Raw genomic sequence first — 25,559 nt, 5'->3', positions numbered from 1 at the left:
TTCAGCTTTTTTTCTCCACAGTCACTAATTAAATCATGCCTTGAAAGAAATAAAGTAAAATAAAGTAAAAGCCAAATGCTTTTTTGAGTTGAGTAGATTACATACCACTGGCCTATAAGGAGCTGGGTATCTGGTTGATGTGTAGGGGGAACTGAAAGTGGAAGGAAACAAAGAAAATAGAGCACTTGTCTCTTCCTTAAAAAAAGGTTTCATAATTATTTCTCATTGAATGTGCCATCTTTGTAGCACCTTACTTTCATATGCAGTCTCTTTTCCCTAACTAGCAGTAATCGAAAATATGTGGGATTCCCTTTTCAGTGTGATTTATGTAGAACTGTAAACCAGAGGAACCCAAAGCACATTATAAACAGTATTTGAAGTTCAAAAATTATTCATGTCTCCAACAGGAAGAATGACCAGGGAAAGTTTAACATGATGGCTCACCAATTCAGTATCCTTTGCACCATCTACACCTTTTATCCAGAAAATATCTTCATAAACTGTTTGCTTTCTTGAACATAAGCTTGCTACATTGGTACATTCCCAAGTTTCTTCTCACTGATTTAATGAAAACACAGTGTCTGTGTCCTAAGCTTAGTATCTCTATGATCAAATATCTGATTCCATCACCTGAGGCCATGACCATTTTTTCCTGTCACTCTCCTCTCCTACATGGGGCAGATCTGCCCATCAAATAAGAATTTAACCAACTAAAGCCCTAACAAAGATATTGCTGGCCCTGTGTTCTTCTGTTGTTTGCCTGAGCAAAATCCATCATTACTCTATATGCATATGGCATGTGTCAACTGTTTTAAAATTAGCCAATTTTCCTAAGCATACAAATGGATTTTTGTCATATCACATGAACCATATATCACAAAAACAAACCAGTTTTTGTTGTGGCTTTTTTTCTTTCCAAAATACATTAAGTCTTTTTAAGTCACTGCCAAATCCATTTTGCTCACTGCATTTGTGAGATACATTTAAAGAAAACAAGCAGAAAAATAATCAATCAATCAATCAAAAAAAGCTCAAACACTGCAGTCACCTGGAAAGAAATCTAGTTCATTACCAAACCAACCACACCTAGAAGGCTGGATTGCTTCACCCTGCTTTTAAATAATAAATAAATACAGCATTTGCATGCTGTCCTGCACTGAGAGTTTGAGACAGGGCAAAAATTAAAACAAAAACAAAAAAACACTAAGTTTAATAAAAAGAACTGTCATTTATGGAGAACTCTATATATCAGACTTGATGAGTGCTAATTCTGCATTATTTCATTTCATACTCTAACCCTGTGAAGTGAGTTGTACCACATCCATTTCACAGATGTGCACCCTGAAGCTAATGTAGTAAAGAAACTTGGCAAGATCAAATACATGGTACATAGCAGAGCCTGCCAAAGACTTGAACCCAAGTTCACCATGCCTGAGCCTCTTCTCTCAATGACTATGTCGTCACATGTGTGAGCAAAAAAAAAACCATCGAAACTTCTAAAGACATGGTATTGAGGCACCCGTTTTCTTCTCTTCATTAAGGCTGTACTGGCGCGTTCTGTAAGGGTTGTAGATCAGAGCAGCCCTCTTTGGGAAATTCTGCTTGAGCCTCTGCATGAAGCCTCCAAACATTGCTAAGCTCAGGAGTGATGCAGCGTATATAAAGAATCTAAAGAATCGGCAGCTGTCTGTATGGTTCGTTTTGAAGGGCCTACCATTCCTCTCAAAAAGGAAAAGCACCATGTCTCACTTGGGTTAAAATCTGTGAATTTCTCTTTTGAAATGCTCCAGTGTTAATTGGGAGGGCAGCACATTAAATCATTATTAGTCATTAATACCTTAACACAAATTAGTTGATCAGGTTACTGAGAGGTGTGAAGGGCCCTGGGGGAAGGATATTATCTTGATGGAGGTGGTGGGGAGTTGCCAAGGAGGGCAGTTGCCAAGGAGGGCAGTCTCTGGATTGCTGCAGGGTCTGAGTGAGGCGCCGGCGGGTAGCTAAGGGAGGATGGGAGGGGTGGGGCAGGGAGGGAGGGAGGGACGGGACCAGGGCTAATCAGTTTAGTTCCAGACAGGATTGCTTCTGCAAATGTAACTGTCCCTCTCCACTCCTTTTCCGCACACGCGCACACACACACGGGTCCCCTGCTGTCCCTTTCGAGCTTGCGGGAGTGTACTTACAGGTAAGGGTTTTAGGAAAGGTACCGGTCACTCCTCGGCAACCTCCGGGGCAAGAATCTCGCCTGCGCCTCCGCTGCCAGGGGCTTGTAACACAGCTTTTCGCCTCTAGGGGTCTCTAGCGCCCCGAGGCTTCCGGAGGAGGCCGCCCTTGCTCCGCCGTCCCTCGCTGCTCAAATCCCAAAGGTCGGAGATTTCAGAAAGAAGAGGCGCGTGCAGGGCGCCTCCCAAGACCCGGCCACCCGCCGGCACACCAGTCAGCCACCTGCCCCTGCTCCTGCCTAACGACGTATTGATGATAAATGGCTGAACACCGAGTGAGGGGGAAGCAGACGTTAGCTGCCCCCACAGTCCTCCCTGAGTGCTTAGGTATTTCTATGGCTCAAGGGGATTTCAAGGGCTTCCCTCTGCATCCCCACCTCACACTCTTCCAGTAAACCCAGTCCCCGGAGCTGCCAGACTACAGCCCAGCAGGAGTCTCCGCGCTCTCAGCCCGGCAGCCTCGTGGTGGGGATGGGGCATGAAGCCGAGTGAGCGACAGGGCAGGCCCCAGTCACCAGCTCCCGGCTGCAGCTGGGCCTGATGCTCTGCCCTCCCTGGGCTGGGGCTCCCCGCGAGGGAGGACCGCTGCCTTCGTTCTGGGAGACCTGGGTGCCCTAATGAAAACAGAAGAAAAAGAAAATCACAACTGAGGAGTGCTGGAAAAAAGTACGAAACTTTGAGCGAGGCACCATTCCTCCCAATCCACTGTTGAAGAGGCTGCAGGAGTTGATGGCAGAATTCTGGCTTTCTAATTCATCCTGCAACGTGGGTTTGAATCCCAACGCCACTACTCACCAGGTGTGAGATCTTGGGTAATTGACTTAACCTCTCTGTACCAATTTTATTTTTTCATCTTCAAAACGAGAATAATAGTATCTACTTCATAGAGAGTTGTTAGACTTGAAAGAGATCTTACAGTGCATACTCTCAGCATCCAGTACAGTGCCTGGCACACAGCAGGTGCTTATTCATAGACATTGAACTCCTTGCATTTTCAATTACTGAGAACAAGGGAGAACAACAGTGATTGGTCCTAGTCTCACAGAACTTCGCAGATGTTTCTGGGTTAGTGAAAGTCTTATATTTTAAAATCAGTTTTAATATATCACCTGTGATTTTAAATGAATCACAAGTTTTGCTTTTCAAAGGACTTCTGCAGCGGTTTTCAATGTGTTTTGAATACCTTTAGGTTCCAAGGAGTTGCCCTGGCGAACACCTGTGGATGAGGAAAGGGAAGAAACAGGTGGCAGAGCTCCAGACCCCCTAGGCCTGCTCCAGCCAGAGAGCTGCCCTTTTATCTGCTTTATATATTGGACTTCTAGGTAAGGGTTTGTTGATTAAAGTCTTCCACTGCTTTTTTGAGAGGTGAAAACCACTGTGAATGTGTCCTTGTATAATTCAGGGAAACCTTTTCCTTCAAGCTTAAGGATGCTCAACTCTGCTATTTGTCAATCATTGTCTTTAATCTTTACAGTTTTTGCACAACGTAAGGTGTAATATCCATTTTGCTAGGTGGGGATACTGAGGCTGGTACAGGTCACACATAGCTGAGGTCACACAGTGGGTAAGTGACCATGACCAGATTGATGCCCAGGTTTGTTTCACCCAAAAGTCACCCACCCCATTGACCCTCAGAGCCACCCAGGGTGGAAGGCAGAGGGCATGGTGCAGGGGCAAAAGCCCAGAGTCTGAATGTTGGTTGCTCCTCTATCCTTTGCCTTCCTCAGTTTCCATATGCAAAACAGAAATGACACTTACTTCATAAGGTTGTAATAAAAATTAAATGAGATAATATAAGTAAAAATGAACCTAGTACAATTTTTATCATAAAATAGGCATTGGGAGTATATTAAATATGTATGAACTTGTCCCACCCATTTCATCTGCTCGCCAAATAATTTCTTTAACCTTTTATTATAAGAGATATTCATTCAGAAGGTATAGTTGCATGCTTGTGTATATACGGGGTGTGCGTGTATGTGAATACATATGTATGTATGTGTGTATAGATGTGTGTGTGTAGATATAAAATTGTAGAGCAAACCTGCCCTCAGGTCAAGAAACAGAACACTGCCAGCATCTCAGAATCAACCCCCTCCGCACATCCTTCCTTGATCAAATTCCTATTTCTCCCTCCAGTTCAATTCACTTCCCATCTTGTTAAAAAATAATTGTCTTTTCCCCTTTTACTCATGCCTCTGGGTTGTCCCCAGACCTTTTGCTCTGCCTCTGTCTGTCACTTTGCTAAGGTTCTGAGTGACACGTTGTTCACAGGAGAGAAGTGAAATAAAGTGGTTCAGCAAAACAGGTGTATGTGTGTGAGAAAGTGTGTGTGTACCATGCTTCCCACCCTTGTAGGATGCCCCATACTGGACACCTTCTGAGATATGTCTTAACCCAAAAGAACAGGAGGGACAAGTAGATTTATAGGGGATAGATTTGGGAACATTTGGGCTATTTGCTGTACCCCAAGACCATCCAGGCTTGAGTGTGGTACCTCCAGCAGTGAGAGGTAAACATCACAGCAGCTAGTGTCTTGGTTACATAGAAGAAACAATTTTTCTCCTCTTTAGATTCCCAGATCCAACTCTAGAATTTCTCCTTTTCTCAATTGACAAATTACACCTCAATTTGAATGTTACTTTCTCTAAGAGACTTTCCCTGACCAATGCCTCAGTCACTCTCTCTGACAATACTCTATTTTATCTTCTTCATTATCAGCACTTGAAATTATTTATTTGTTTATATTGTTATTTTTCTGGATACCATAGTAATAAAGAATGTGGACTCGGGGTCTAAAGTTGATTAGAATGCCAGCTCCCCTAGTTACTAGCTGTGTGGCCTTGGGTAAGTTACTTAACCTCTCTGGGCTTTCAACTCATCATCTATAAAATAACAAACCTACTTACCTTACAGGATCAAATGAGTTTATTTGTGTAAAACTTTAGTACGGTGTCTGCCTGACACTTAAGTACTATTAAAGTGTTAGCTATTATCGGCAATGTCCATAATAACCATGATTATCATGATTATAATCATATCTTCTGTCTAGAATGGACGCAACTTGAGGGCAGATCTTTTATCTGTGTTGCTGTTTGCTGAATCCTCAATGCCTAGGAATATGACCCAGCACTACACACTCTTAATAATATACTCAATAAATATTTTCAGAGAAGTATGTCTCAGAGTCTCGATCCCAGCCCTGCTGCTTGGTGCAGGAGATGGCCATATCAACAAGTCAGAATGGTGTGGTGCGTACAGAGCAAAAACAGAATTTAAACAAGATGTGTAGGAGTCTAGAGGGGGAGGCAATTAATTCTGTCCCAGAGTCTCAGAGAAGACTTCACAGAGGGATACTATTTACAGAGTCTTGAAGCTCAGTAACCCTTCAAGAAGCAGAGAATAGGACAGGGGAAGATTCTGCATGAAAACAATTCAAGACCTCTAAGGTTCCAGAGTGCTGAGGGAGTTGCCTGGCGTTTGAAGTGGCTGCTGTGAGAAGCAGGATGTAGGAAAGATGCACAGAGAGGTTATTGGACCAGCTCATGAAGGAGCTCCTGTTTGTTATGCTAAGCAACTTGTTATTCTGACAGTAGTGGGGAGTCGCTGGAGAATTACAGTAAGAGGAAAAGCATGGTCAAATTTACCATTTTGAAAGATCCTCCTGGCTGCGGGGAAGAGACTGGACTGGCTAGCCTTCAAGGGAAGAGATACAGAGATCAAGTCCTGGGAAGATGCTGGAGAGAAGGATGAGAGCCTGGCATCAGAGAGTGGCAGGAGGGGTGAGGAGGAGAGGATGGCTTTGAGAAATCATTATGCGGTCGACCCTGTCAAGCCTAGAGGATTCATTGCATGTAGGGGCAGTGTGAGAGAAAGCAGAGCCCAGGACAATTTACATTTCTTCATTATCCCTCTGGAAGTCAGGTGGATTTTGGTACCTTTAACCAAAGCAGGAATTTGGGGAAAGGAATAGTTTGGGATGTGAACTGGTGCATACTGAGTTTAGTTTTGAATTTTAATCTTGGTAATGTCAAAGTGAAGGCCTTTAGTAAGAAAGAGTGTTAACATTTGTTGAGTATCTACAATGTACCTGAAACTATGTTTGGCACCTTACCTATTTTATCTTACTTAACATTTAGAATAACCCATTGAGAGATCTAGCATTATTATTTTTTACTTTTATAGATGATAAAACTGAAAATAAAAGAGGTAATAATCCCTCTTTTATGTGGTTAACATGTACGAACAGTAAGTAGAGTAGTTTGATTAAGCAAGATTGAATGAACTAAATAGAGAAGGATTAGAAAATACAGTAACAAAGGTAATTTGGGGCAGGTTATGAAAAACCTTGAATGAGAATCAAGTGAGAGAAAGCTTGTGAAAACCTTTTGTGAACTATAGAATGATAAGCAAATATGAGTTCAAGTTGTGGCCAAATTTATTGCAGTGAATGACAATAATGACAATGAATGAGTTATAATATTCAAATCTGTAATTTTTTAAAATTCAATTATTGTGTCTTCTTTCCATTCTTCTTCTTGGTCCACAAATTTTGTTCTTGTTGTTGTTTTGTTTTGTTTAGAAAGAGTCTTGCTCTGTTGCTCAGGCAGGAGTGCAGTGGCGCAATCTCAGCTCACTGCAACCTCTACCTCCTGAGTTCAAGTAATTCTCCTGCCTCAGTCTCCCAAGTGGCTGGAATTACAGACTTGCACCACCACACCCAGCTAATTATTTCACAAAATAATCTTTAATACATGGCCGTGCCTTTCTTTCTCCCTACCACACTATCAACATATCTGATATGAAAACAAAATGCTCTCACAAGGAATGATCATAACGTGGTAGAGATGAGAAGAAAGGAGGGAATTTGAAAGACAGACATACCCAGCTGATCCCACTATTGTGTCCTCACACTTTGGAGTAAGACCCTAAAGATTAGTTACTTGGTTATTTCTACTGTCATTCAAAAACTCGAAAATATTAAGATAAAATTACCAAGCCACCCACCGGTTCATTTTTTGTATGTGAGCTGAGAGCTGCAATGCTTCCCAAAGGCTTTGGGTGGGCTTAATTACAGTTAACAAGGTCCCTCTTCAAATAAATATAGGTTGGTCTATGCTATTTGTGCCCTTCTTGACTTGAAATTTTAGAAATACATGCCTTAAGGCTCGCTCTGGGCTGCTCCTGACCCCTCCCTCCATGTTCTTTCTCTTTTTAATGTCTCTAACTCCTCCTATTTCATGCCTCTGCGCCTTTTCCCCATTAACCTGTCACTACTTTGCAAGGCCTTTGCTAACACTATCCAATAATAATAATAATAATAATGCCAGCCACTTACATAATTTTAACTTTTCTAGTAGCCACATTAAAAAGTAAAAAAGAAATGGGTAAAACTAATGTTAATATATTTGATTTAACTCAATATATTCAGAATATTATCTTTTTAACATGTAATGAAGATTAAAAATATTGATGAGATATTTTACATTGCTTTTCTTTTCAAATCAAGTATTCCAAACCCAATGCCTATTTTATATTTACAGCATACATTTCAAGTGCTCAAGACCCACATGTTGCCAATATGCTATCATATTGGCAAGTGCCTAGAGCTTAGTCCTGTAAGGTACCAAATTGTCTTCTCCCTTTGCCCAATCCAGAATTCCAGAAATGTTTGCATTTCATGTGAGCCTCAGTAAGAGGAATAATGGGACTGGCTGTTGATGATTCCATGCTGTGTTAATGCTACTCAACTTTACTTCTCTCTCCATGACAGAGTGACAATTTAAAGAGGGGCTGACCTGCATCCTAATTGGTCAGACGAGACTGGTTTACCGTAGCCCCCAGTTTGAAGCATAATTCAGCTGTCTGTCTCTTCCTTTCTAGATAGAAGAGACTTTAATTCACAACTCTTAACCACATGCCCTTGGGCCCGGATCTCTACTCAGCCCCCAAATATAGCAGTGGATGCTTCTGAATAGTAAAGAGAAAAGGCATCATGCCCACAGTCCAGCTGCACAGTCATTTAACACAGGAAACAAGGGTGACAGCAAGGTTCAGGGAAGGATTTTCAAGGGAAAGTAATGTCCTTTGAGACCTGTTCCCTGAATAAACTCCTAGGGCTAAGCAACCAAACAGACTGGGTTCTTGGGAGTTTTACTTTTGACCTGGGAGCAATTATGGAGTGACTTTAGGTAATCCTTTCCACTTTCATGCTCAGTGGGAACTTCTTCTATATTGGAATGGGGCCACCCAAGCCATCGGTGACCTGCAGCCTGAAAAACGTCCCAAACCTTGTGAAGACCAATGACCAGCGTGATTGTGTTACCAGTCCTCTCGCAGGCCCTGTGCTTTGCCTTGACCTTTCCTCTGGGAGAGATGCCCACTGTGGGAGCAAATGTGTGTGGCTGGCTGGTCACAGCTCTCTCCTGGTGGGCCCTTCCTTGGCATTGCCCAGGCTGGCAAGCTGCCTCTCCCCGTCCTGCCCAGCTGAGCAAGCACAGTACCCTGTGGTACAGCTTCAGGCAACACTGCATCCCACCCCTCCCTGCTTTTCCATGGTCTCCTCCTTAGTGACTGCTACAGCGTATGTTTTATTAAAAGGGAGAGAGAAGGGGAGACAAGAGGTTATGTGCATGGGCATGCTCAAGAATCTTAAGATTGAAAATCTCCTCTCAGTGCTAAATGCCTAAGGGGTTTGGCATTTTGCCAGCTCTAAGAAAACCCCAGGAGGAACATTTGGGTGGAGAAATAGGAAATGGAGGAAAATCAAGGCTCTCTCTTAGGAGATTCTGATTCTAAAATATGAGAATTTTGTGTGTGTGTTCTCTTAAAATTTGCTTGCTTGTCCACAATATCCTCATTCAGATTTTTTGATATGATATTGATAAGCTCTCTGAGGTTGAGCAATACTTTTCCCACAATATATAGATTAGACTTGAGGATGGGTGGAAGGCCAGGCAATTTTCAACGTCTAATTAGATGCCCAGCATTCCAGAGCACCCTGCCTAGGTTCTAGGGCAACTTCCTGTAGACCAATATATGTTTAAAATAATTTAACCATCACGCCTGTAATCCCAGCACTTTGGGAGTCCAAGGTGGGCAGATCATGAGGTCAGGAGATCGAGATCATCCTGGCTAACACGGTGAAACCCCGTCTCTGCTAAAAATACAAAAAATCAGCTGGGCATGGTGGTGGGTGCCTGTAGTCCCAGCCACTCGGGAGGCTGAGGCAGGAGAATGGCGTGAAGCTGAGAGGTGGAGCTTGCAGTGAGCCGAGATCGCGCCACTGCACTCCAGCCTGGGTGACAGAACGAGACTCCATCTCAAATAATAATAATAATAATAATAATAATAATAATTTAACCAGGTGTATAGTATTTCCAGAATGCAAGAAAAGAGGTGGCCCAAGGAATCAAGCAAGCCTCGAAGTTTCCAACCTTCCCAACAGTGCTGCAGTTATTATTTCTGTCAGTTAGAACCCTTTCCCTCATTCTTTCTATCCGAACAAATCCCACCCCATCCTTCATGGCTCAACTCAAATTCTCCTTCCTTTGAATACTGATAGTTCTCACTATCTGTACATATCAATCACAGATGAACTAGTTCGGCCTTGTGAATTCTCTGGTACTGAATTGCTGTTTAGAACCTACGTTGTCATTTCCCTTTTGTCAGATGTGAGCCTAGTTTCCTAACTAGACTGCAAGATCACTGAAGGCAAGGGCAAAGGCCTATAAGACTTTTATTCTTCACGGCTTTTAAGTTAGTCCCAGAGGAGAAACCCTGTGTCATTGTAAATCTCCATCCTTATAAAGTACAGAACAACTAATTCAGATTATAATTACTAAAATCAAACTATTCCTTAGAAGAAGCCCATGGAGTCTGGGGTTGGTTCAAGAGTGATGAGACTCGGATCCCATTCCATAGTGTCCCTTAAGTGCTGCGTGACCCTGCATAAAGCAGTTCCTCTTTCTGAGGTTCTCTGCCCTCTCTTTTCCAAGAAGGGGGTTGAAATCATTTTAGCTTTACTTCTTAGGGTAATCAAAGATAAATGAGACAATAAGCTGTGCGAGGATTAATTAAATGAGCCCTGTAAAGTGCTCTCAGCCCTTCGGAAGAGGATGCCATCATAAAATGTATACAAGGTCTTATTATTTAAGAGAAAGAGTCGAATCGCCAAAAATACACTGCGCAGTGGAGAAAACAAAACACTAACCAGGAAACCTCAACTAAGCATCCCAGTCAGCAGAAAGTGCCCACGCAGATGTCTCAAGTCCCTCCAGATTACCTCTTGTTTGTGAGTTGGGGAGGGATTTCAGAGCAGTGCCTCAAAGGAGTGTATCATTTTTCTGCGATACTCCCCAGTGGCTAGCCTGTGTCTTGGGAAAGGGGATCAGGAGAAGGTGATGACGCAGGGTTGTTCTTTGCCCTTTGGCCTTGCTCAGTAAACAACCTGTCAGGAGGCCAGAAAGGAGCACCTAGAAGATAATTTTGAGGGCCAAAAAGAGAAGATGCTCCCCATCTTCGAGACCAGCCCCATGCTGACAGAGCAGGAACCTTCCTCCTTCCCCAGCCCTTTTTTCCTCACCTCCTTTCTTGTGCCCACACTGCAGCACACATCACTCCATTCTAGGAGACAAAGCCAGCTCCATTTTTGGTGAAGAGGGGAAGTAAGAGTCAAGAATGCTTTGTCTTCTCCATGGCTGCAGCCCAGCTGTCAAACACTTTGGAGCCAGCTGACCTCCAGAAGGGGAGACTATGGTGTGACATTTGCTTCCTTTCTCTCAAACATTTCACAATATACATGCTCTGTGCCTTTTCAAATCATATCCTTCTCAAAAAAGCAAGGCATGCATCTTTTCCTAGAGTAGGCAGCAGCTCTGATATTGATAAGACAGGATCATTGTAGCAGCATTTCTTGGTCATGCCCTCAGTGCTGCAAAACAACTTATTCTGGGTGAAGGAGGACTCCAGGGGGTCATGCCTTAAACAAATAACATACACACAACTGTGTGAGTCAGGAGGGAAAGCACACAAACTCCAGCATCACTTTGCTGTTGTCTGATGTCATCAGACTGCCCCCCAGGGGATTTGGTAAAATACTTTAGTTGCTTGGTCAATACTGGCATTGCATGTATTTTAGCTAGCATGGTCAGAGAGAGTCACTTCAACATGCACATGTCTGGAGAAGGACAGAGGCAGAAATACTTGACTTACACTCTACCTTTTATCCCTCTGATTGGTCTATGCTGACATAACACTGTCCCTGCTGAATAAGGCCCAGATTACCCAACTATAAGCTTGGACTTTTATAATTGTTATCCTTCTAACAAAACATTTGTTTCTGCTCCTAGCACCCTGCTCCCAGGGCTGCAAAGAGCACACACACAGTTCTTTACAGAGGGGTCTGTTCAATCACGTTACAGTGCATTCGCTTGAATATTAGTTAATATTTGGCTTAGGTCTATATACCCTGGATAAATATGTACCATGCAGAGGGACTGCTTGGCGAGGAGAAAAGTCCTCTGGGCTGGAAAAACAGCTCACAAGTTCATGTTCCTACTAGGCAGGAACACTCCAGGCATCCGTGGTTTGGGCAGGGTGCTGCACATGCTTGGTTCTTCTGTGGGCAACCTGCTTCCTGCATACAGCTGTGAGCACAAGCACACATACACACACACCACAGGCAGCATTCGACAGTGTACCCAGATGATCACAGAAACAGAGAGAGAGATCTGCTAGATGATACCAGCACATCCCACCTTTCAGCACATCAGTGTTCTTCCCTAGTGTCTCCAGTGCTCTGCCAGGCTCAACTCAATCAATGGGGCTTCTGCCACCACTCTGGGGAGACTATTTGCAACCTACAGGGTTCACTGTTTGGAATTTTATTTTCCTGACTGCATGCGCATGGGAAACATGCCATAGGGCTCTATGAGCACGATTATATAGATATCGTGCATTATAACCTCTGCTCTTTGGGGTCCTTCCCAAACATAATGAACCTCTCAGCGTCAGCTGGGCAGGCAAAAGTCCTCGTCATCTTCTGCAATTATGCAGCCCTATTGCATTTTCTGAAGCTAATAGGAGTTGCACTAACTTTGAGGACTTAAACCAGGCAAAAGCAATATAGGTCAGGCAGGGTGCCCAAACCCTGTGACAGCCATGCAACACCAGGAGGCAATACCAGAGCGATCTCTCGCTCAACCCCAAAGTCCATTGCTCAGCTCCACAAGACAGCAACTAAGAGAGGTGTCATCATTCCCTCTGCCTGCAACTGCCAGGCACTAGGGCAAGAGGGTTGTATGAGAGCCAAATGGTCCCTTTACCAATGGACACACCAAAAAGGACAATGAAAAAGGGGAGAAAAATCACCGAAACCCTGCACTGTTACCTTGAATCCTTGCAAGAGCCCTCCTTGCTGTATCAGCTGCTCCCCAAACCTTCAACGACAGGGAGGAGACTCCTAAAAGATTCCAGGTTTTTGTGCAACATCTCCAGTGGCAGCTTTCCAAAGTTTTTACTTCATGATTTCTTGTGGCTCTTTCTCATTTGGGGAAACGCGAATGCCTCCCCCTCAGCGTGTGAGAGGGAGCGGATGTCTCTTTTCAAATTCTCTTGCTCCCCGCTTTACTGTCGGTGCCGCCGCCGCTGCCGCCGCCGCCAACGTTAGACCACTTGCCTGCTGCCTTCCCGCTGAGCAGCCAGGATCCCGGTCTCCCAGAGCATCTTTGAAGTGGGGCTTGGGCACTGGACCGGGGCGCACGCGGAGTGGGAGAGGTAAGGAAAGTGCAAGACCCAACTGGGGGAGTCCCCCTGTCCCTCCGCCGAGGAGAAACCCAAGATTTTGCCTTCTTTCCAACTCTAAAGAGACTCACCCACCAGCTCTCTCACCCGAAATCACAGACTTGCACATGGGCAGAGACAGGTCTTCCGGCTTCACCGCTCCCTTGGCTGCCTGCAGACCTGCCTCTGACCTCGGAGCGCACGGCAGGTGCACATCCCTGGGCAAGTCCTAACGAGATCCTCCGAGCTCAGCGTAGGCGCTGCCAGCGCCGCGGCGAGCAGCTTGCGAGGCAGGCGGATTGCATCTCAGAGCTGCAGCCCGGCGCGTCCCCGCTCCGACTCCACGCTCTGTACCTAAGCAGTATAACCTGCAGACTCAGACACCAGATGAGAGTCTTAAGATAACAATGCTGCCCTGCCTGCCTCTCTCTTTCTTTCTTATGCACGTAGGTTGGCAGCCAATGGGACACAGCGCCACACTCCCCACAGGTGCCCATTGGCTGGGCGGCTTGGCAGGGGGCGGGCTCTGAGCTTCACCGCTGTCTCCTTTGGTGAGCTGGCAGGCTGGGGTACCAGCTCTGTTAACCCTCCCAGTGTTGCAGTGGGGACTTTTTGGTGTGGATAAGGAAGCCTTGGGTGCATTCACGGGTAGGGTGTTCGACACTCTAAGAAGGCTGGGGAACAAGAAGTAGCTGGGGAGCTAATTACATTTTCTTCTAATCTTCCTGAGTTACAATAATCATTTGTCCCAGTCCATTTTGTTGGCTTGCTTAACTAGAACTCCCAGAGATTGGGACCCATCTGAGCCATTTCCCATCTAATTTGAGGTTTTATTTGGTTGTTTTGTGCATTTTTTAGCCTCTTGGATTACTTAATTAGAAATGAGCCCCCAAGTGAGAAATAGTACACACAGACACACACACAGACACACACACACAGACACACACACACACACACACGAGATCCAAGGGGAGAGAGAGGTAAAAGAGAGCAAGAACCCAGTAAGATGGCTAGAGAGTGAAAGAGATTTAGAGGCCAGGACAGCTAAACCAGGAAACATTCTGTCCCCACACCAGGACTGTAAGGACAAAGGCAAAGAGGAGAACTTCAGGTTTCTGGGGAGAGATTAAGTTTTAAAAATGTCCTTCCAAAAAAGGGAATTGTTTTGCCTGTGGTGTTTTCCCTCTGTGTCTTCTTTCACTTCTGTGTGTGTCAGGAAGAGGGACTGTGCATCTCCGTTTAGTTTTTAAAGGAAGACTAGAGAAATCAGAACAGGACCAGCCTTGTTTCTGTGAAGCAGGTGCTGTTACTGGGCTTGTGAATTGAGAGAGAGGGAGGGAGGAAAAAAGAGAGGGAGGTGGAGGGAAAAGGGAGGAAATGAGAAGGGAAGAAAATATTAACTTTACATTGAAGTGTGAAGTATATATTTTTGATGTCCTCATGAGGGTACAAAACTGAAATATGTCCCACTAACTAGTGTACTAAACTAGATTTTGGCAAGAGCATGGGAAAGAGAGTAATAGTTGAAGAGAAATCCAATTCAAGGGAAGAGCTGGGGACTGGAGCTGTGGAAGGAACTTGGGAGATCCATGCTATGTCGTGTGGTGGGGGAAGTATGAAGAAGATAAATATATAGTCAGAAAGGGAGAGGAGTCTTTCAATTTAGTTTCCTTAAATGGAAAGCAACATCAGAGATTATTTTGTAAAGAACTAGAAAAAAAGTATGCAGAGATTTAATGAATGTTTAAGAAGTACACATGGAGATTAGCTAAATTGCATCAAGTAGCTCTAAGTTCTGAATGAATAAAGAAAATTTAGAAATTTTAGAAATTTAGAAATTTTCTTTATTCATCCCCTCAGACTCACACATCTATCACTTTCACCTATGTTTTCTTCTCTGTATCTTATACAACTTTGAACTTCCTTCTGCATACTGCAAGTATCTGTTTGCCTAAGCTACAAAACATGCCAGAGAATGGTGGTCCCACAGGGTCCTAAGCTCTCTGTATAGAATAAAGTATCCAAGTGAGCCACTGAAAACCTAAATATATTGCTACCCAACTGCTGAGTTACTTACTTTTGTGATGTCTAGAGACAGAGACCCACTGAACTTGTCCCAAGTGATAACACACTGAAATGTTAAAATAACACAAGGGAGTGGGTAAATGGAGAGAGGGGTTGAACATTGCTAATTTCAATGGAAAGAAAGTTAAAATTTCCAAAATCTGTAAAAGAGTGAGGAAAGAGGTGAAGGCAGATAAGAAGACAACTTGAAAAAGAAAACTTGCTTGTGCTTTCTTCTCCTGTAAAGTCTGAAGCCATGTAAAAAATTTTAAAGAGGCAGAATATGCATTAAGAATAGCCACAGGTATATAGTTTGATGAATCTTTGCCTATATATGCATCAATGTAACCATTACTCACTTTATTTCCAGCACCCCAGGAAGCATGTTCCTGAACTTTCTCAGTCAAAACCCTCCAGTCCCCAGAGATAACTATATTCTGACTTCCATAACCAAAGACTAATGTTACTTGTTCTTGAACTTTGTAAATATAGGATCTTGGAGTATACACTCTTGTATCTTGATTCTTTCACTCATCATTATGTCTCTGAGATTTAGTCATGTAGTTGCATGTTTTATTGCTGTGCCCCATTCTATTACATGACTACATGACATTTATTCATTCTGCTCCTGATGGATATTTGGGTTTTTTTTTTTTTTTTTTTTGCTATTTTAAGTAAACTTGTTATAAATGTTTTTGTGCTTGTCTTTTGGTGGATGTATGTAATCATTTCCTCTGGGAAAACACCAAGGAATATAAATTACTTAATTTGCTTTGACTACTATGCTGGAGAAAATCACCTGAAGATGACTCTGAAGCCTATTATCTTGCCAAAATAACTGAATAAGGTGATATTGGGAAAGACTATCGCTACTGAGTACCAACTAAATGCCTAAAATGTGTCACATTCTTTATATACATAATCTCATTTCCTCCTCACAACCACCCCCAAAACTATGTATTATTCCTGTTTTGCAGATAAGAATATTGAATTTAAGACCCTGTATTAGGAAATAGCTGTTGCTTTCCTGAGTGTATGTATATGTGTAGATATGTAGATGTTGGGGGAGATGTAAATAAATGCCTAGGGAATGGAGCTAGAGGAAGGGAAGTGATGGAAGTTCTCACTGCATAGGTGCAGCAGGAGATTGGCTTGGAGAGATGGGGCAATCTGAAGAATAAAGAGTGTTGCATTTCAGGTGGACAGAATGTTATGGGAGTGAAAATAGGAAAGACTTTAATTTGGTGGAGAGATTGTGTGTGTGTGTGCGCGTGCGCTCACGCGTGCGTGTGGTGGGAGGATAGAGATATTGTGCAGTGAGCAATCTATCTAGACAAACAATGTGAGATTTACAAGATTTTTAAATTTCTAAACCATGAGGTTTGAGTTTTATCATGTAGAAAAAAGAAAAACTAGAATGACATAATGAAAGTGAGATTTCATGCAGATCAACCTGGTAGTTGTGTACAGCATATGTTGCTAGGAGGGAAAGGAATCAAAATCTATTTTAATAGTCGAGGAAAGAGGCCATTGGCACTTAAATACACGAAGGTGTACCTCAGGAGAAAAGTGAAGATTGGAGATAACAGAGCTTGCTTTTTATAGTGTTTTAAAGAACAGAAATTTTCTGAGAATGAATAAATGCCATGTAGTCATGTAATGCACTAGTACACAGCAGTAAAACATTGAACTACATGGATAAATCTCACAGACATAATGATGAGTGAAAATACTAAGACACAAGAGAGCATATACTCTAAGATTCTGTATTTATAAAATTCAAGAGCAAGTAACATTACTCTTTGGTGATGGAAGTCAGAAACATTTTCTGTGACCTGCAGGGGTGAGCGGAGATGATTGGCCCCATTTGTTGATGGGGAACTAAAGACAAGAATGGTCCAAGTTTATCTCCAAATAGGAATATTATGAAGTTAAGTCTTTAATCCAATTCTATAATTTCACTGTATCATTATGCCTCTACACAAAGGTGATGATCGAGATGCATAACATTTTCCCCCATCTCATTCAAATGTGAAACATCATGCACTAGAGATGGCCTGGTTTCTATGCACTTCAAACTTTATCCACATCTCTAGGTATTTAATTCCCTAAGAAAAGGCCATGTGACATTATTTCCATTTTTACAGGAATCAAGTACCCTGGAATAATATATTCCCTTTAAGAAAATTCTACAGTTTCTTTTGTTTGGTTCTTATTTACAGAGAGAGAGAAGGTCTAGAAAGACTTGAGATACCAACTACCAACTATTCCCAACTCAATGTACATTTTAAGAAGACTAGATATTGACTTATTAGAAAATCAACCCTAAGTGATTCACTTGGGCTTTCTAACGTGACTCAAGACTCTTCAGAGAATTAGGAAGAAAGATTTCAAAGTGACGGTAGATTATATGCTACTCAAAAGCAGTAGGAGTATTCTTCTGGCTGTGCTAAGCCTAATGCTTATGATATGGTAGGTACAGAAACATTTGCTGAATTAATTACTGTGGTCCATAAAGCCCAGTGATTTATCCATGGGTGTACCCTAGTGTACCATAACTATATAGTGGAAAGAGCAGTGGGCAAAGAAATCTTGTTTGTGGTCTTAGCTCCACAGAAGATAGATCACTATTTCATGGGCCTCAATTTCCTTATCTGTTAAATGAGAGATTGGATGAACACATGATCAAGTACTTACAGGCCATTTCTCACATTCTAGTATCAAGGGTGTTTTCCTGGCATCCACTATAATTATCCAATGGCAAATAACCTTGCATAAATAAGTTTAATAATAGATTGTTTTATGCTAGGGAGAACAGAATGAAAGAGATATTCTGTTTTTTTCTGACTCAGTTTCTCTTAGGGGAGCAATGACGATGAGGATGAGTTTTCAAAAGGTCGTTAGCTGGTACATATTTTTTACAGTAGTTTACAGTAGTTTGCAATGCTGCATGGTAAGATGCCTTGGGGTTAATTCCCAAGTAAGTTAGGTATAAAAACTTAACTAATAAAGTATCTTTGTTCTTCTTTCCTTTGCATATGTGGTAAATGATCTTTCACTACTTTAACATTACCTTAAATATGGCTTATTTTCTCTATTCAATTAGTTAAACCTTGTAAAATATATGGCAAAAGCGTTTTTATCCTTTAAAGAACATATTTTCACATATGCCAACAAACTGACACCAGGTAGAATGAAAATGTAATTGTTTCTTAAGCAGAGGTCCTCTTTTAGACCAGTAGTGAATTATATTTCTAGAGTGAGAACTACAAATAACACAGTCTTCATAGCACCTGGTATTGAAGTTAGCGTTGACCCAATAACATCGGAGGGACATGCTTTGGAAATAAGTTATTGGTTATCATGTGAGAGAAAGTTCAGTTAAATGTCAGATTTCAGAATAGACAATGTCACTTTTCTACCACTGTTTATTGCATATTGTCATCATTTTTAAAAGGCAACATTGTTGAGTACTACTGGAAACAGATCTTCTATGGGTTTTGGTGCTGGTGGTGGTAGTGTTATTCTTCAGAATACTTACGCAGGGTGCTGAATATCTGCCCTGTTGTACCCTTGACTGGACTGGGATTGACTTAGCTCATATCCAAGGATATTCTTTTATTACTTTTCCATCTGTTAAGAATGCTTAGGAACTTTGGTTTTTCTCACAATTTCCTTCTAGCTTTGTCCTATTTACTAGATTCTCTAAAATTAAAAATTCAAGATTTATTTGAGCTAACTCTGCTTTTTTTCCTATCATCTATAGTATTCCCCAAATCATCTTTTTATTGGTTACTACAGATAACATTTGTGATAGAAATGAAAGGAAGCAGAGAGAAGTTACAAGTAAAAGTTTTGATCTCCTGCTTAACTGTGCACCTTGCTCTGTTGTGCATATCTATCCATCCATCTAACCCAGTATAACAAATATTTTCTTTAAATATTTTGCAAAGGTAGTGCTAAGTAAAAATATGCACATGTGCATTCCCAGCTGCCGTTCATCTTATGTACAAATCCAACTAGTGGGGCGGGGAGAGGGCGGAAAGCAAGCCTCGGACAAGCTATAATACATCCACAAAACCATTGGGGGAATTTTCATCTACCCCCACCGCCCCGCTTTGCAGAAGCGCCCGTTAAGGTGTGTGCCTGTGTGTGCCTTCCTCAAGCCTTCTGGATAATGATGCTAGAGGGAAGATTTTACATTGCAAAGACCAATGTATTAAAAATGCCGTGCAGGTAGTTCATAGCCAAGAGCCTTGCTCGTGTTGGAGGATGCCACGGAGGAGAGAGGCAGGAGCACCGGCAGCCAGCTGGGGGCTGACCTGATTCCCTAGAATCCTCAGCTCCCTTCCTCTTTCCTCTCGACGTCCTTCCTTCCCTTTTTCTCCTCTCTCCCCTCCCCCGCTTTCTCTTCTCCAGATAAGCAGCTCCGGGAAACAAAGAATCCGGGGCTCTCCAGACATCAGAGCTTAAACCCATCACTCTGCAAGCGGCATCTCATTCCGGGGTCCAGGGCTCTCCCGGCTCTCCATCCCCTCCCTAACCTCCCCCGCCTCCCGCGCTCGCTCCCTCGCTCCCTCCCCGCTCGCTTCCTCCCCCACCATCGCAGCGCTAGGAGGAAGGCGGCCGGGGCTCAAGATGGCTTTAGCCGGGCTCTGCGCCCTGCTCGCCTGCTGCTGGGGGCCAGCAGCTGTGCTGGCCACGGCCGCCGGCGACGTGGATCCATCCAAGGAGCTGGAGTGCAAGCTCAAAAGCATCACGGTGTCGGCGCTGCCCTTCCTGCGCGAGAACGACCTGAGCATCATGCACAGCCCCTCGGCCTCGGAGCCCAAGCTCCTCTTCTCGGTGCGCAACGACTTCCCGGGAGAAATGGTCGTAGTGGACGACCTGGAGAACACGGAGCTGCCCTACTTCGTGCTGGGTGAGTCCCGGGGGAGGTCGAGGCGGCCGGAGGCGCTGGACCGGCACCCCCACCCCCCACTCCAGCTCTCTCTACACACCCACTCGCCGACGACCTCCCCTCCCCCACTCCTACCTCCCGGATCCGCCCCACTCCAGGACCATTCTCCACACCCACTTGCATACTAGCGCCTCTGCACCTGACTTCTCCCCAAATCCGACCTGGATGCTGAGCCTCCTCTCAGCTGCCCTGCCCCAAAGAAACAGGTTGCAGGAGTCTCTCTGAAACCTCTCCCAGCCTTGACCTCCCAGCTTTGATTCGGAAGCACATCCACACAGCACTTTTTGTTTGCTACCAGCTCAACTCCCATAATCCCTTTTCCCCACTCCCTAGCCACATGCTCAGCTCTTTGCTTCACACACCCTGGGCACCCACACCCACTCACAGCACTTCCTGGGGGCTTTAGAAACAGGTATCCTGTCATCACCTTGCCAGCTATGTGCAGGCCAGATTCTAGTCTTCATTCATGGAGAGCCCTTTATCTATCACCAGGCTACTGACACCCTCCCTGCCAAACACTCAAGTTTCTTATTCCCCAACTGTTCATTCTGGGAAGTCCTCCAGAATTAGATGCTTAGAAGTCACAACCCCCTAATTCAACCACATCCATACATCCATGTCACATCACAGTTGGTTAAAGATATAATACAACTGTAGTCTGTTAATATTGGTCTCTTCTTTGTTCCCAGGGCCACCTTAGATAGACATAGGCATTCCTGCATACAGAATGACCTTTCTAGGCAAGGGGCGATTCCTTCCTTTGTTTGTTTACATCTCTCTCTTTTTGGTTCCCCCACTGTAATTTTCTTAGGTCACCTTCAAGTAGTGGAACTCCTGTCACTTCAGGTACTGGAACCCACACATTACTTCAAATCATCCCTGTTTTCCACTACTAAGCTGCAAAGATATTGTGGTCCTGCTCTAGTATCTTGCAAAGCACCACAAGTTCATGTCACTTAGCCAAATTCTCCTCACTTTCCCAGGTACAGATGGAGCTCTCACCCTGCTGTGCATGCCTACCATGCAATCCATTTCTTTAGTGATGTTGCCAATTATTCTTATTTTGCCCAGGAGAAATTCAAAGAAAACCACACTTTAGTCTCTAGATCCAAGAAGAGAAAAAAAGAAAATGTCCAGGAGGCTGTTCCATCTACTTAATACCCTACCAACTAGAGTTCCATTTGCAGGAACATGGTTTCCTGATGGCCACATGTAGGCTGGAGCCACGTGTGGAATTCTAACACATCCCTCTTGCTCTTCCATCACAGGAGATGTCTTCACAATGAAAACATTAGAAAGTGAGTGAATAAACCCCTACTCCCCAACCCCTATGGAAAAGCAATTTCAAAAATTGCCTGGCCCTTTGAAAAGTTGCTTTACAGTTCCTGGAGTGCAGCTCAGTTGAACCCATTAAACCCAACCTACACTCTTGACAGGATTATTTATTTTTACATTCAAAAATAGCAATAACATAATAAAAACTGGGGATTAGCTGGAAATGGGACAATTGTGGATATGCTGCTCATCAAAATGTACAATTATTGGGTTATTTAGAGGATGGAAAGTTCACGTTGAAATCATGCTGATGTGCAAAGTACAGTCTGTTCATCATAGTATATAAAAGTGAGTAGAGGGAATTATGTGCTTCTAAGGAGGCTGTTTTGCACTCTGCTTGTAGTGTTTACTGTGCATGAAAAGGTACATGCATGGTGCTTAAAAAAAGGGAGGGCTAGCAGGTATTCAACATTTCATTTCTTTTTTACAGAATCCCAAATCCAGGGCCTAATGCTGTGATGTGCCTACTAGGAACCAATGTGCACAGTGAAAGCCCAGATGTTGTAAGAATGGGTTTTCTGCACCTCTGTGCAAAGCTGCCCACTGCAGTGTCCTGTTGGGGTTGCTATGGTAACCTGCTGCAACTTGGCATTTACACACAGGCACACAGACACACTCTCTAACTTCAGGGCCAGATGCACTATTTAAATACCTCGATTGTCTCCCACCCTCCCAGTCAGTGGGGTATGCTCAGAACCAGAGACGGGCTGATACCTATTCTTTCTGGTTCATTATGCTCAAAGGAAGAAGGAATGAATTTCAGTTTGGGTGGGTGGTTAAACAGATTGGGGCAGAAAGGAAGAGGAGTCCAAATTTATGGAGGATAGACTCAAAGGTAGTTTTGAATTTAACTTTTGTGGTCTTGATCATGCAGCTCTTGGCCAATGGTGAGGGCTGTAGTGAAGCTGGTTTTCGGATTTCCCTACTCCTATCTTTGGAACCTTGTTTACTTAATCCATCTCCTGGAAGAATCTGAATCAGTCAATTCTGGAAATGTATTGAGCTGTACTTGCTCAGCACTCAGAGGCATTACTAGGAAACAGAAGTTAAAAAAATGTCTCTTGCTCTCAAGTAGTCTCTAGTCACTGGAAACACAAAGATACCTATAAGAGCTGTACCTACCTAATTGTGTGGTATGGCTGTTAAGGGGTATAGGGATGCTGTGGAGGGATCTGCTTGCATGACAAGAGCAGATTCCATGGTAATTATGGACCGGAAGCTTTGACTAAAATCAGACCTGTCACTTCTTTGAGTGAAAGAAAAAGACAAACAATAAGAAAAACAAGCTTTGGCTTCCCTTTGCCTCTAGGATCAAGTCCTGTAACTTCACTGAGGCTAACTAGGGTCTTCTCATTCTGATTGCAGCCAGCTTCTCCAGCCCTTTATTCCTCCAAGCCTGCCATGGCCTTCTGGACTCTTTCAAGACTTTGCACATGTAGCTACTCTGCCTAGAAGGCTCTTTGCCTTTTCTCTATTAGGTGGTATCCATTCTTCCTTCTAAACAATGCACGTGTCATCTCTCTATGAAGCCTGTATCCCACTTCTGTGCTCTTTGCATGGATTAAAACAGAAAAACACCCACAAATGTGCAAAATTAAAGGTATATTAGGTTTGGCTTGGACTAGGAAAGGTGAAGACATTTAAGGTCATGGAGAAAAGATGAGCAAAGGCATTTGGTGGTGGGAGTGAATATGGAAATGGCGTGCATATGGCATAGTGTGGGGATCAGTCTGCCTGGACAGAGCCTTGTGGCATAACAGTACTGGGGACTGGGCTTGGCTCTGTAGAGTGGCACATGGCTTTCCACTTCAAAACTAGGCAGGGAGGGCTGACTTGACATAGAAAGCATTAAAGTCTGGCTCCCAGAGGCTATCTCAGCCATCAGCCTTGGCAGTTTTGCTTGTGGTGTAATTCTGAGTAGAGAAGAGGAGTCAATATCTCCTTTTCTTTCAGATAGGGTTTGCAAACTGTGATTCAAGAGCCCAATATGACTTTTAGGTATGTTTTGTTTGACTATACATGGTTTTTAAAATGCTTTGAATATGAATGTTTTTAGTTACGTCTAGATTGCTATACTTCTCACAGATACTGATGGTTCTGTGCCTGATATTCTTCTTCACAGTACTTATCTGGTTAACTCTAAGCCATGTAATCTAAACCTAAACCCCTGCTTTCAGATGTGCGGTGAAAGCCTCAAAAGTGTTGCAAAATAACTGTCATTTCTAATTTAAAATATTTAGGCACATAAGCCTTAGCATCCTCTCAGGAGATTTAAGAGATTTGCCAAATTAGTCAACTAATATTTCATATCTGAACTAAAATTTCATATTTCAGCCTTCAATATAGTAGACATTCCTGCTTTGGAGCATATTTGATTTGGAGATAAGGAGTTAACCTGAAATGTGACTTCCAGGTTTTCTGTGCTGTGAATAGAATATATTTTTATATCAGCCTCATTACTATTTGAAGGAGAAGCCCTTCTATTTCACCCAACTATTGAGCTTTTGCATGTGTACAACTTAGTGAAGAAAGGTGTTTCTCTTGTGCCTTGGCATTTTGCTTTAGCTGTCATGGTTTTTGATTGAAGAAGGTATTCCTGAAGATAAATCAATCAGCCTGCAGAGAGGTAGTAAGTTCCCACATGCAAGGTGCTGTTTAAAGTGTCTGGAGCAGGCAAGTGTGGCGGTTAAAAGAACAGGCTTTGAAGACAGATTTGCTGTCAACTTCTGGCTTTCTACTAATTCCAGCAGTGGAGAATATAGAAGAATCGGGGAGCTAAATAACTTACTCAGGTCACTTCGTGAACAGTTGATGGATCCATCATTCGAACTCAGGTCAATATGATGTTTAAGCCTTTCTCTGAGCTACTATTTTACATGCCTTAAAAGTTTTCAAAATCATTTCTTCTTCATGGTTGAATAAAAGGAGCCCTGAAAATAGTTAAAATAGGGAAAGCACACTCACCTAGTTTGTACAGAGGAGTCTTTTATGGTCTTTATGCAAATACATCTTGAATATCCTTGCCCATTGAGTGATTTCTCATACCAGCCTTAATAACTTCATCAAAAAATAGTTAGATAAGTACATATACTTTGCTAAGAAGAGTTTGGAAATTCTTATTTATTTATAGTTTTCAGGTTCATGTAGCCATATTTCCATGTCCCTATGGTGACATATATGGGACTCACAATCATGATAAACAAGGTAGGTAGGCTGCATTGGGGATGAAGGTAATATGTTCAGTGCTCTTCTGAGGAGGGCCCTACAGAAATGCAAACTGAGAGTCCCAGAGGGAAGGCTCCCTTGTTAAATGGAGCTATCCAGAAAGTAATATGGTTTTAGCTACTTGTCCAAAGCCGATGATCTTTGTATTGGGTGGTCTTGTGCTTAGAACTTATTTTGAGAGCTCAGTGGAACTGTTTAAATAGCAGTTACTGAGCTTTTCAGTTGGCTTCAAAGGTAATATTGGACATAATGTTACTTATGGGTGAGCTTTGGCCTGATAGGAAACAGTTAAAATACCCAGGTATCCCCAATTCTTTTCACACATCTCTCCATCTTCCCATTTGAGGGGACACTTTGAAGTATGTTTCTTTTCCTTTTTTTTTTTTTCTCTCCACTACAGTGAGCTGCCTAAGTCAACAGTAAATGCATTTGTATAGATTGGCAGCCCTATCCAAGACACAATAGATGAATGGTAGCAATCCTAAGGTAGATTCTTCAGCACTTATATAACTCATGCTAGCAGAATGTGCTAATTTATAGTATTGAGAGGGTTGTTATTTACTGTTTCTCTACAGGAATTTAGATGTTTACAACAAAGGAATTTTGAATGTGAATGATGAATTTTACAACATTTTAAATGCTTTTTTAGATATGTTTGATATGACTCAAATTCAAGTAATTAGAGTTTTTGAAGAAAAAATAAATTTTTAATTTCTTTTTTTTTTTTTTTTTTTTTGAGATGGAGCCTCACTTTGTCACCCAGGCTGGAGTGCAGTGGCACAATCTTGGCTCACTGCAACCTCCACCTCCCAGGTTCAAGGAATTCTCCTGCCTCAGCCTCCTGAGTAGTTAGGACTACAGTCACCCGCCACCATGCCTGACTATTTTTTTTTCTTTTTGTATTTTCATTAAAGGCAGTGATACTTTTGTTACATACATGTTACATACATACATGTTGGCCAGGCTGGTCTCGA

General features: G+C 42.9%; 2 protein-coding genes across 8 annotated transcripts in view; one reads left to right on the top strand and one right to left on the bottom strand.

Moving 5' to 3' along the window:
• The window catches only part of BRINP2 (BMP/retinoic acid inducible neural specific 2), a 110,665-nt gene extending 97,258 nt beyond the window's left edge, over positions 1–13,407 (bottom strand). The window contains exon 1 of one of the 2 annotated variants that reach the window (XM_005540074.4): positions 12,610–13,407. The gene's annotated coding sequence lies outside the window, so the exon portion shown is untranslated. Of the gene's footprint in view, positions 1–2,180; positions 2,274–12,609 lie in introns of those variants that run through there. The other variant, XM_045393134.2, reaches the window with a different exon arrangement.
• A 6,265-nt stretch (positions 13,408–19,672) lies between these two features.
• The window catches only part of ASTN1 (astrotactin 1), a 377,384-nt gene continuing 371,497 nt past the window's right edge, over positions 19,673–25,559 (top strand). For all 6 annotated transcript variants that reach the window (XM_074021135.1, XM_065529753.2, XM_005540073.4 and 3 more), the window contains exon 1: positions 19,673–19,986. In XM_074021135.1, the coding sequence (XP_073877236.1) occupies positions 19,704–19,986 (283 nt within the window). In that variant the 5' untranslated portion in view covers positions 19,673–19,703. The remainder of the gene's footprint in view (positions 19,987–25,559) is intronic.

The sequence above is a fragment of the Macaca fascicularis genome, chromosome 1 (genome assembly GCF_037993035.2).
Source record: "Macaca fascicularis isolate 582-1 chromosome 1, T2T-MFA8v1.1".
Lineage (NCBI taxonomy): Eukaryota > Metazoa > Chordata > Mammalia > Primates > Cercopithecidae > Macaca > Macaca fascicularis.
This window is presented reverse-complemented; position numbering and strand designations above follow the sequence as displayed.